Below are 12,164 nucleotides of genomic sequence, written 5' to 3'. Positions count from 1 at the left end.
AAATCATGACGTGGGCTCATTTGGAACACAGATGGGCTTAAATGGTATCACTGACAGAACCAATTTACCCCATGCCAGACTTTTGACTTTTTAGTAAAATATATGTTTTCTTTATTCCAAAGTTTACATGAACTAATGAATACATTTTCAAATGAAAGATAAATCTTGCTTTATAAGAAATTATCTCCCTTATAAATCATGTCACTATCCATGAAAAACACCTGAATTTAGATTGTGGTGGGCTTAATGGGTACACTTACCTTAACAGTTGAAAACATCCATAAGGAAATTAGAAAAGTAATCAAATGTTATAAGGTACATTACTTTGATGAAGTTATTGAAACGGTTGCATTACTTATTACATTCTAAATAGGGTAACTAGTCATCTATAACCTATTACCTTTCCAAAGTAACCATCGCAACCCTGGGTACAGGTTTGCGCCTTTATTGTGATTAATTATCCTAAATAAACACTCAAACGTGCTTCAACAGGTTTCGATCTCGTTTATTCGCGCGATATTTTACTGGGAATACCAGGCGCGAATTCGACAACCAGTGGTCTGGTTCTCCTCCCATCAGCTGTGTTGTGCTGAACCGGCTGCCGTGAGGTAAGTTAGGAAAAGTGCCTTTCCAGAAGTTACCAGTGCTTGCAGCTTCTTATAGCGATTTATAGCTAACTACAAAATACCCATGTGCAGTTTGAGCCAGCCGTTGTTTTGTTTAGCATACGGCGCTAGTTAGCTAGTTAGGTAACGTGGCTAACTGATCTACGTTAGGTTAACAGCTAAGTTGTAACAGTTGTCATTGTTTTCGTTTAACGATACCTAACATTTACTATACGTTCACCACTTGTTAGTGTTTTTTTTTTTTTTATCACAAAGAGGTTGGCGGAAGAAATCTAACTAGCTACCTAGGTCAGCAAAAGTTGTTACAGTGTTGTAGCTGTTGGACAAAAGTCGCTGTTAAACAAAGTTATGTTGAACCAACAGCCTGACTGGAAGTCAATGCTAGCGATTTTCTTCGGTTTCACTTTCATTTTGCCCACACAGCACCGTGGTGTAGGCGCTCAATATGTCTAAAAGGAAAAGCAGCTCGGTCAGTGACAAACCCCATAAACGGGCTAAACCCGTGGAAGAGGAAGATGAAAATGTTGATGATAGCGAGCAGGAAGATCCTCTGCTGAGTAGACAGGTATGTAAATGTCACTGTCATGTTGTGAAACATGTCAGTGTTACAACAATAACAAAGTGACAGCATATTTCCCTCGTCTCATACTCTATATATGTATATAATGTATTCAAGTGGAATGACATAACTAACCTGTGTTAAGATGCTACGTGCCGGCGAGGTGGTGAGCGATGCAGGGATTGTGGAGAGCATCACACTGAAGAACTTCATGTGCCACTCTCTCCTTGGCCCGTTCACTTTTGGTCCAAATGTCAATTTTATTGTTGGCAACAATGGAAGTGAGTAAAAACAATTGAGCAATGTGTTATTTCGGGAAAATATTAACAATATTATGCAGTGTTATCTAGAGTTGAAAATGTGTTTTCTATTTCAGAAACCAGGTTTTCTGAATGTCCTGTTTCTATGATAAGCCCTGGGCTTGATCATGTTAAGTTGCTATATGGCAGTTCTCAGGCTCCAGCGCACTACCATGGGGCTCAAAACTGTTAGGATCTTTTAACCCGAGTGAAATGCAGCATGTTCTTTGGCGTTTTGTCCCATGGTTATATGCCAGATGGCCCATTTCAACGTAAAGTTAAGGATCATATCAATGTTCAGCCCTTGCAGATCACGTTAGTAAAACACACACATTTCTTGATCTGATGATGATTTTTTTTAATGAAATAGATAATAGTTAATAGCAAGGCCATAGTCACATTTTGAACGAAACATGATTCCCATTTTATAAACCGTACAGGCTAAATAAAAGATACAAAACACTTACTTTTTTAGAGACTAGAATTTAAAAGGGGCAGACTGCCATCATCACATGGATGCTGATGTGTAAGCTACTAAGTGATCAAACTGGTTCAGTGCTTGTATAGCAACATATTTCTCTTGGAACCAGAAAGTACTAATTATCTTTTCACACAAATAATTTTGCACATTATAGGTGTCTTTTTGCAATAGGTTAATCTTCTCTCTGGAATATCCTTTAGTATTTTATTGTCTGTATTGTCCATTAAGCTTACTACAATGTCTAAAACATTTGTTTTCTGTGCACAAATTGCAAAGGTGGAAAGAGTGCTGTCCTGACAGCTCTCATAGTTTCCCTAGGCGGGAACGCACAGGCCACAAACAGAGGATCGTCACTGAAAGGTTTTGTGAAGGAAGGAGAAAGGTAAATATCTCAATACATCATTTGATGTACAATCTTTTTTGTGAGGTTCAAACTTGAAACAGGTGGGGTTGTTGTCTTTATAACATGACCTTGTGGCTCCTCTGGCCCTACTCTGCACTATGAGAAATTTTAGTGCAAACAAATATTCCCATATGTCAGGTCTTGAACACCGATGGGGGAAAAAAACTCTTTAAAAGTTGCATCTTTTCATTCATAATACACTCAATGTGTGTTTTTATGTTTTTCAGCTCAGCTGATGTATCAATCACACTGCGTAACAAAGGAAAGGATGCTTACAAACCTGAGGTGTATGGTCCATCTATCATGTTGGACCTGAGAATAACACGTGAAGGGTTAAGAACATACAAACTCAGGAGCAAATCAGGTAAAGACAATGAAGAGTTATGGTTACTCAATTTCAGTAGACACCACATTCTCTAAGTAAGTTTAAGGTTGACTGCCTTAAAAATACTCACTATTTATTTCACAATTTCTAAACACTGCCAAAAAGTTTTGAAGTACCACTTTCTTCAGCTACTATAATATTTCTCAAGTATTCACAAACATGTTTTTTCTCTTCTTATAGGTAAAGTTGTTTCAACAAAAAAGGAAGAGCTCTTGTACATCCTGGACAATTTTAATATTCAGGTATGAACTGTGTAAATCTTATAGATGTACAGTGTTGAATGTGAAATGTATCTGTTGACACTTTTGTATGACTGAGTATGTATGTGTATGGTTGTGTGTGTAGTATATATGTATTTTATCTCGCCCTATTATTTTACTATATTACTTTTTAATTGAGCTCTGTTCTCTGCCTTGGGTTTTGAATTTCGTTTTATTCTACACAATGACAATAAAGGAATCTATGTATCTTGTTTAAACATCATTACTTGAAATGTACATCCCGCCTCTTCAGAAGGAGAGCACTGTTGAACCTGCACCTTCCTCTCTCCCTAGAGGCATGAAGCAAAGTTGGGTTGCATTCACTGAACCCATTCAGATAGATCATTAGTGCAGGAAAAACCTGTGTTATAATGTTGATTCGAAGGTGTGTAACATGTTTTCTTCTGAAGGTCAACAATCCTGTGTCAGTTCTCACTCAAGAGATGAGCAAGTACTTCCTACACTCCAAAGGAGAGGGGGACAAGTACAAGGTTTGTTGAAAGTGATTACATATGATGACAATTAAGTGAAAATCTTTTGTTTTTGTGATCTTTGTTTTGGAAGTACAAAGCAGATTTTATTTCAATTTTTGTTCGTTTCCTCTTGCTCAGTTTTTCATGAAAGCTACCCAGCTGGAGCAGATGAGAGAAGACTTTATCTACATCAAAACTACCAAGATGGCCACAGAAGATAAAGCATCTCAACATAGTGAAGTAAGAATCAGTTTGCGTGACATTTTCATATTTAACTATATTTATGTTAACTATAAAATACCATTAATCTATTTTTAGGCTTCCTTGTAGATAGGAGTTCAGTAGCAAAGCTAGACATAGTTACCCCTCTTCATTTAATACCTTGTATGTTTCTATGACTGTTACAGAGTTTGAAAGACACAAAGCGGAAGTACCTGGAGAAAGAGGACCGTTACAAGACCCTGGCATCACTTGATGACATGCGCACCAAGCTAGAGCAGTTACAGAAACAGATGGCTTGGGCTTTGGTGAGATCCCTTCTTCCTTCTTTTTTTCGACCTCAATTTTGAATTCCGAACCCCTTTTATCCACTGCCTGTGCCCTTATGCAATTGTATCAGTGCAGTAATTACTGAAAATAAATAATAATCTGAGGATTACTAACTTTGACTTAAACGTGGAGGTCATTGAGATGGAGAAGGAGTTGGAGCCAATGACAGACAAGCTGCGGTCAGACAGACGTTCTACCGAGAAATTTGATGAGAAAGTGGAAGAATGGAAGGTATAAATATGACTATTTGGTTCATGTCATTAGTATTGAGTGAAGACCTCTTTTTGTGATTCTGGTTGTGGTTTTTTAAGGACAACACTACTTTCATTGAGTGTTTGTGCTATAGTATTACTCCTCTTCTACCCTCTGCCCTCAAATACTACTTGCTCTGATTTGCTTTCATGTAATCCTGTAGAATAAGGTTGAGGGGGCCGAGAAGAAGTACAAGCAGATACAGGAACAATTGGAGGGGATCACCCAGCAGGTCCAGGAGCTCCAGCCCAAATGTGCTGAGCTTAAGACAGAGGCCCAGAGACGAAATACCCTTCTCAAGTCCAGCGAGGTCAGGTTTTCAGAGTTTTGTATAAGAGGTGTAAATCCTTTTAGGTGTTACTGTTGGCCTGCACTAAGTCAAAGTAACTTGTGTATGTTACTAAGTGGCAATCAACGCTTTATTTACAGCGCAAAAGTGTATCTAACTTTTTCTGCCAGTCGCATACTTATGCTCTGATCTGCATCCTTGTTTACTGTCATGAAGAGATATAAGATAAGATATAACTTGATTAATCCAGTAGGAAATTCATGTGCCAGAGATAACATAAGACAATAGAGTAATAAACAGTAGTGTCAGCTTGTTAGATGTAATCTTGTGCAGAGCTGTTTAAATGTACTGTTATTCTGGCTGTGTGTGTTGTGCGACTTTGTAAATGACCAGTATTTGTATTCTTCAATTATTTGGGAACTATAGGTCACAGTCCATAGATGCAAGGCAAACCTGAGGGACCTGGAAAAGGACAAGGTTCAACTGTCATCGAGAATAAATGATCTCAACCTAAGGTATCAGTTGTGTCAGCTGAAACAATGAGCGGTGATCTGTGATGACCACTCTCTACTTTTTGTCCTCCTCCCAATTGTCGTCATCACCTTTTTTATCCTTCTAGCATCAGTCAGACATCAGGATCAGAGAACCAGGCCAGGAAAGAGCACATGCAGCATATCCAGACTGAGCTGGACCAACTGAGACACCATATCTCCACTCTTGGCCAGCAGATTGACCAGTACCAGCACGCCTGCCACCGTGCCAAAGAGGAACAAGGAAAGATGAGGTAGGGAGTTCGAAACTGGGCATAACCAATGGTGTTAGTTACTGTTGGTAGCTTGAACAAAACCTCTCACGATAACTACTTTTGCTGGTTGATACATTGTTCAAGAAAGCTAAATCTATATCCATTTATCTATCTATAGACTGCACACTTGCTACACACCTCTCTTTTGTAAACAAACACATAAACACAATGGGTAGTATTGAGGTAAGCAAAAAAAAAACATTGATGTTTGGATCAACACAAGTTCAAAATGGAAATAAAGGCCCATTTTAGGTTATTGTCTCTCTACCATCCCGTAAAAATAAACCACAAAGAGACCTACAGGTCTGTAGTATTCACATTGCGGGTTGGATCACTGAAATGGGTATAGCCCCTAACATAAATGAAACACCCACCATCCACCTCTGACCACAGGAGGGAGCAGGAAGTATTCCAGAAGTCTATTGAAGCCAACAGCAGAAATCTGCAGACAATGGAAAGCAGTCGATCCAATCGTCTGCGGCGCTTTGGAGAGCACATGCCCCCACTCCTCAACGCCATCAATGAAGCTCACAAAAGGGGCCAGTTCAAGCACAGACCCCGAGGACCTCTGGGTAAGACTCAGTATTATTCAGTCATGTTCAAGTGTCTTTCAGACAATAAGGAGCAGAATATATTGTTCTCACAGTGTATATTTCCTTGTCAACTATTTCACGTTTATTGGTGAATACATACATTCAAGGATAATACATTAAACAACAGTGTCTACTATAAAGTGAAGGAATCTTATAAGATTTCTGTATTGACTGTGTTGTAATTCTTTTAGTTATTATAAGACTTGTTGTCCCATCCAAGCAAGGCATGACGTCTGTGACAAACTGCACTTCTAACTTGCCTTCTCTCTTTACATGTTTCTGTTCTACAGGTTACCTTATTAGCCTGAAGGACCCAGAACATGCCCTGGCTATAGAGGTATGTCTTAAAGGCCAGCTGCATGCTTTCACTTGTGACAACCATGAGGATGAGAAAGTGCTGTTAGGGATCATGGCCAGAGTGTTCTCCACAGGCCGAAGACCTGCGATCATTACCAGCCATTTCCTCCAACACGTCCATGACACAAGAAAGAGGTGAGGGCAGGACACTACGCTAACGCTAGTCTCAGATTTTGCAGTATATTGCCTAGAAAAAAAAGCAGTCGGCTCAAAGAGAACAGTTGTGTTGTTCTGCTTGGATTAATGTCAGTTATAATGTAATGCAGTGATAACATGTTTTCAGATTTACACGATCTCATAAGCATCAAAAAGAAAAGCATGCTTGGAATGTACAAGAATTGTTTGGAACACACATTAACACACACATAGAAAGTTTAAGGATTACGCCGCAGGAGTGGTTTAAAAAAAGGGGCACTTTTTTGAAATGTGGAGGTTTTCTGTACATTTATGCTGCTGTAATAACTTGTTAGAGTTGATGTACATTAACCTGACTTTAAACTGACAACAGAGTTCTTTGTTTTTATTTCTATCAGGGCCGTGAATCACCCTGAATACCCCTCCGTGCTTCAAGCTCTAGAAATTGAGGACCCGGTTGTGGCAAACTGTCTGATTGATCAAAGAGGGATTGAGAGCATTCTATTAATAAAGGTTACAAACAATTCAAATTTCCCATAACATGAGTGTCAGTATGATAATAAAAGCTGAGGACTGTCTGTAAAGACTGGTTAGACATGTCTATGCTGACAATGTAATATCATATGCTACAATACAAATGCATTTTGCAACCTTAGCTGTTGGACAGTGACACATGATGACATACAAATGATTTGCTATGTATAGATATTTTTGTGGTGCATTGACATGAGTTTTGTTGTGTGTTCGTATACAGAATCGCACCGAGGCTCGGAGAGTGATGCAGGCCAGAAACCCTCCTCAGAACTGTAACCAGGCTTTCTCCAAGGAGGGAGATCAAATCTTTAATAACCGCAGTTACACTGCCGAGCAGACCAGATCCAACTACCTCTCAGGAGATGTTGAGGAAGAGATCAGGTGTGTATGAGACCCTAACCCTTGACTTCTGGAGATATTTGTTCAGGAGTTTCTCTAGGCTTTACTTCTTTGGCTGTTGTGATTATCTTGTCCTATTTAGAAAGTCAGCAAATAAAAGCTGAACTCATTTAGCTACAGTTACTAAAATATATAGCACATATCACAACAGGGAATGGTTGAATAATGCTGTGCTATTGTTTTTTATTTTTATGTCTCTCTTATCTTCTATTTTCAGGCACTTGCAGAGGGAGATAGAGAACCAGAAAGGTCAGGCAAATCGCTTCCAGCAACAAATGAAGAAGTTGGATGATGACATCAAACAGAACGAAGGGCTGCAGAGAAGAGCCCACATAGAGCAGAAGACCACCAAAGTAATGTTTTTACCTCGCATATTATCATGAAATTCTCTGGTTATTATGAAATGATGAAGATAACAGCACATACTTGAACATGATTTCATGTATAAAGGTTTACCCTCTCTTAATATCAGAAACTAACCGCTTCTACTCAGTACGTTTTCAACATTTGAAAATGTATTTGAAATGCATTTTTTTCTTACTGATTTTTAAAATGATTATAAATGTATGCATTCAAATGGAAAATGGTAAATAATCAGTACCTTTTACAGTTTATTCTGGATTTTTGTTGAATATAATTTCATACTTTATTGTCAAATGTAGCATCAATATTATGCCACATCTTTCCATACCAGTTGAATACATAATTTAATAAAAACTGGAATTACGTATGAATAATAATAATAGAAAGTAATGTTTAATCAAATATGGAATGGAAATGGAGCTGCAACACTTAGTTGATTAATAAGTAAGTAATCAGTAACTGACAGAAAATCTATTTTAATTGATTTTGATCATTTGAACAGTTTATGTAAATATTTTCTGGTTTTCTTGCTCTCCTATGACAATAAAAAGACTCGGAGAAATTGTGATAGGCAGTTTCATAATTTGTTTACATTTTACACCCTGAATGATTAATCAAGAAAATAGTTGGTACGCTGATCATTAATGAAAATAACTGTTAGGTACAGCCCCATTTCTGCTCTGATATTACTTTGAATGTGCGGTTTGTGAGGTTTATGCATGTCTTCTAGGATAAAGCCACAAAGCTACAACTGGAGCTGACAGACCTGCAGAATGTAGAGGAGCCACAGTCCGAGGATCTCAAACCCCTGGTTAGTACAGAACCCCCCCCCCCCCCACATTATAGTGAAATACTCAGGCCTGATTCACTGCACCTGTACTAAGCTCAAGAGATAAACATATCAACTGAACTTATTATTCCACTTTGAAAAAATGTTGGAGCTCCAGAGAATTTACGTTCCACCTACTGACAGATACTATTTGTGATATGCTAATGTCACTGCTCTACCACAGGAGGAGGATCTTCAGGAGATTGTGAGTAAAATCTCTTCAAAGCGTGCAGAGTACGAGGAGGCACGAACTCAGATGGCCGACCTCAAGGCCTCCTATGAGAAGGCAGAGAGGGAGTACAATCAGCACAAAGAGAAGATCAACACCATCGCTGAAGAGGCCGATTCAATCAAGGTTATAGCAGACCGACTCAAGATTTTCAGTCATTAGAATAAAAGACAGTTTTTGATTAACAACCTTTGCTTTCACTATATGTAAACCTTGTCAGTCTGTATGTAGAATCATCGAATCCCAACATGTCAGACTTATTAAATGGCCTTTTCTGCCTTCCAGAAATGAAAGAGAAAAAACTCTGTAAACTTGAGACAGACATAATTGCTGAATTGGCTGTAAAGCAGCTACAGGAAGCTTTCTTTAAGTTTGCATTAACATAAGAATAACATTGCATTGTTACTTGAAGACCTTAATCCAGAGGTACAAATCTTTTCAGCTGAAGAAGTTCTTAATTGTGCCTAAAGGTGACTGTATCCCTGTTATTTGGGTATGGTCTCATTCACTCACAGCATCCAACGTCCCCTAACTATTATTATAAAGTTTATTACACTAAGATTGTATTAAATGTTGTGTGCCTTTTTCCCCTGTCCTATTACAGGATGAGCTGAGTAAGATTGATCAGGAGGTGATGAAGTGCAAGCATCACAAGAAACACTACGACGAGAAGCGCAGTGCCCATCTCCGAAACATCCAGAACATGGAAGGCACCGTTGAAAGCAAGGAACAGGAACTGCAGGTATGTTTAATAAATCAACTTCTATGCGTTGCCTCTGCCTGTTATCAGACTCCAATTTAGCTTTATGGCACTCACTCAAGTTCTCTCCTGACTAGATCTTTGCTTGTGTTGTATCAGCTCTCAGATTCACGTCACTTTATTTCAGTGGAGGTACTATTGTACTATTCACCTGCTTTGTATCTTGCACATTGATTATTTGTTTCACTCTGCGTTTCAGGCATCTATATCCAAGGCCCAAGAGATCTGCCCAGAGCGCCTGGAATTACGTCGGACGGCCAGGAGCCTGGACAGTGAGATCAACCGACTCAAGGTTAAGATTACGACCCAGCAGGAACAACAAGGTGACCGTGAGGAGGTTGTGAGGTATGTTACATTGACCCTTCTGTCTCATCACAGTGACATAACTGCTGTTGTAGTGTTTTAAAATACATGTGATTAAAATTTTCACTGACACTTCTATGAAATGTTGCTACATCTATTACTAAACTCTTAAACCTGGCAAACTACAGTACCATAAAATACTACATCCTCTTTAACATTACCATTTCCCTGCTTGTTCATCTTCACATCTAGGCAGTACCGTGAGGCGCTGGAGAGCTACAACAACTTGGCACAGCAAATGAAGAACCTCAACAGCTTCATCAAAAGCCTGGATATTGTCATGAATCAGAGAATCCAGGTTTACTCTGAGTTCAGGAGGCAAGTTTGAAAAGACATGTCGCTGTTGTCATTAAGCAGTGATAATGCAACCTGTGCAACAAATTGATTATAATTGATGAAATGTGTTTTGGAAAATTACCTCTAAGTTGCCAATGTGACATGATGCTCTTTTAATTGTGTACCAGCTGTATTATATTTGCTCTATGCTAGTGAAGGACATGTAGTAGTTATTCTGTAGTAGTTAATGAATTAACTAAAGAAAGAAAAAAAAACAACTGTTAACTGCATTCTTTGTGCCTTCCATCTTCGTCCATCTGACCCTTTTTCTCTGTATCTTGGTGTCTCAGGTTCCTTTCGGCCCGCTGTAAATACTACTTTGATAGCATGCTGGCTCAGAGAGGATACACTGGAAGTATGACCTTTGATCACAAAAAAGAAACACTCTCCATCTCAGTAAGAAGATAACTTGTATTCCATCTAAAAATGTACTTTGAAGTGTTGGTTTTTTGGTTCATTGTGTGACACGTGGAATTAAAATCTACATGAGAACACAGTTAATGTTTTTTTTTATTAATTGTCAATACTCTAACTTTAAAAAAACAACAAAACATACATGACTGCAACTGTCTCCTCTGTAGGTGCAGCCAGGTCAAGGAAGCAAGGCTGACTTAAGTGACATGCGTTCCCTGTCAGGAGGCGAGCGCTCCTTCTCCACTGTTTGCTTTGTACTATCTCTTTGGGCCATCACAGAGACGCCTTTTCGCTGCCTTGACGAGTTTGATGTTTACATGGTAATAAGAGTCTGTGTTTATCAACATTATATGTTTGTCTGGCTATGAACTCATGCTAAATGCCTAAATTGTAAACCTGACATAAAACCGGTATTAAAGAGGGATGAGGTTGTGAGAAAGTCTTATTTTTAAAAAGATGGCATTACATTTCAATTTTGTTTTCTTCAATTAGGATATGGTGAACAGGAGGATATCAATGGACATGATGCTGAAGGTGGCTGCCAGCCAGCGCCACAGACAGTTTATTTTCCTCACCCCACAGAGTATGAGGTAACTACTGCTACAACATCAGTTTATAATTTGTGTATCAAGGCCTTTAGATCACCCACATGTGATTTATTGAATTAGTTACTGTATATTAACTTAGTAAATTAGTTATGATGAGAGCACAGGCTGTTTCATTTCAGTAAAGTAGTTGGTGTTCCTGGGAAAGGCCGCTAGTTCATTCAGACTCAATGGTACACATTTTCATGTTTGTTTTCTTTACTCTCTTTTTTCAGTTCCCTTCCTGTGAGTAAAATCATCCAAATCCTCCGTCTCAAAGATCCAGACCGCAGCAACAGTAACCAAAGAAATCAAGACGAGGATCAGTAGTGTTACTACTTGTAATTTAACATTAAATGAGGTAATGAGACCACTAGCTAGGACTGTCCATGAGAGCAGGATGGGCCACAGCAGGCAAGCTAGAGCTGTCCAGTGATTCCCATTTGTAGGGAAACTGTTGATCTCTAGCCATTTGGTTCAACTGCTGTTTTTGTTCAGAGCCAAGAATAGCTGTTCAAAGTTTAGGAGTGTCATAAATATTTTGTACTATGACACTGAGTGTAAGCACCTGTTTTTCTACATATTGCCAAAATACTTGTTAAATGCTTTGAAAACTAGCACATTGATTGAATCGATGTCATTTTAAGCTGATGCTGATGTTGTTTATAAAATCAAACAAGTTAACAGACAAATGCAGGTTTGGGTGTTGTTTTTAAAAGCATCGTTAGTATCGTGGTGACAAGTCTGTCCTCTAAAATAATTTAGATTTCAAAAGTCCAGCTGATCAAAACATAATATAAATCATACTCATACTTGGCGGTTGTTTCAAGGAAAAATCCATCTGTCTGAAGCGATCAGTCCCAAGCACGCTTGTTCCTACTTACAGT

The 12,164-nt window shown here is 38.7% G+C and overlaps 1 protein-coding gene across 1 annotated transcript; it reads left to right on the top strand.

Annotated features, from left to right (window-relative positions):
* The first annotated feature begins 539 nt into the window (after nucleotides 1-539).
* On the top strand, nucleotides 540-11,956 carry si:dkey-119f1.1 (Structural maintenance of chromosomes protein 6-like). Its single transcript, XM_062436694.1, has 27 exons — nucleotides 540-608; nucleotides 1,050-1,191; nucleotides 1,331-1,466; nucleotides 2,242-2,347; nucleotides 2,596-2,732; nucleotides 2,934-2,995; nucleotides 3,424-3,504; nucleotides 3,625-3,726; nucleotides 3,894-4,013; nucleotides 4,168-4,266; nucleotides 4,451-4,597; nucleotides 5,003-5,091; nucleotides 5,196-5,360; nucleotides 5,775-5,953; nucleotides 6,265-6,466; nucleotides 6,865-6,979; nucleotides 7,221-7,381; nucleotides 7,617-7,752; nucleotides 8,493-8,573; nucleotides 8,776-8,946; nucleotides 9,425-9,562; nucleotides 9,780-9,925; nucleotides 10,136-10,261; nucleotides 10,570-10,675; nucleotides 10,861-11,013; nucleotides 11,186-11,283; nucleotides 11,514-11,956. The coding sequence occupies exons 2-27, from the start codon at nucleotides 1,072-1,074 to the stop codon at nucleotides 11,605-11,607; spliced, it is 3,270 nt and encodes a 1,089-aa protein (XP_062292678.1). The 5' UTR covers nucleotides 540-608; nucleotides 1,050-1,071; the 3' UTR covers nucleotides 11,608-11,956.
* The last annotated feature ends 208 nt before the right edge of the window (nucleotides 11,957-12,164 follow it).

The sequence above is a fragment of the Scomber scombrus genome, chromosome 17 (genome assembly GCF_963691925.1).
Source record: "Scomber scombrus chromosome 17, fScoSco1.1, whole genome shotgun sequence".
Classification (NCBI taxonomy): domain Eukaryota; kingdom Metazoa; phylum Chordata; class Actinopteri; order Scombriformes; family Scombridae; genus Scomber; species Scomber scombrus.
Note: the sequence above shows the minus strand (reverse complement) of the source record. Positions and strands in the feature narration are given on the sequence as shown.

Coding starts and splice junctions, on each gene's coding strand:
- si:dkey-119f1.1 (XM_062436694.1), top strand. CDS start 1,072: ATGTCTAAAAGGAAAAGCAGCTCGGTCAGTGACAAACCCCATAAACGG. Junction 1,192..1,330: donor ATCCTCTGCTGAGTAGACAG/GTATGTAAATGT, acceptor ACCTGTGTTAAG/ATGCTACGTGCCGGCGAGGT. Junction 11,284..11,513: donor CTCACCCCACAGAGTATGAG/GTAACTACTGCT, acceptor CTCTTTTTTCAG/TTCCCTTCCTGTGAGTAAAA.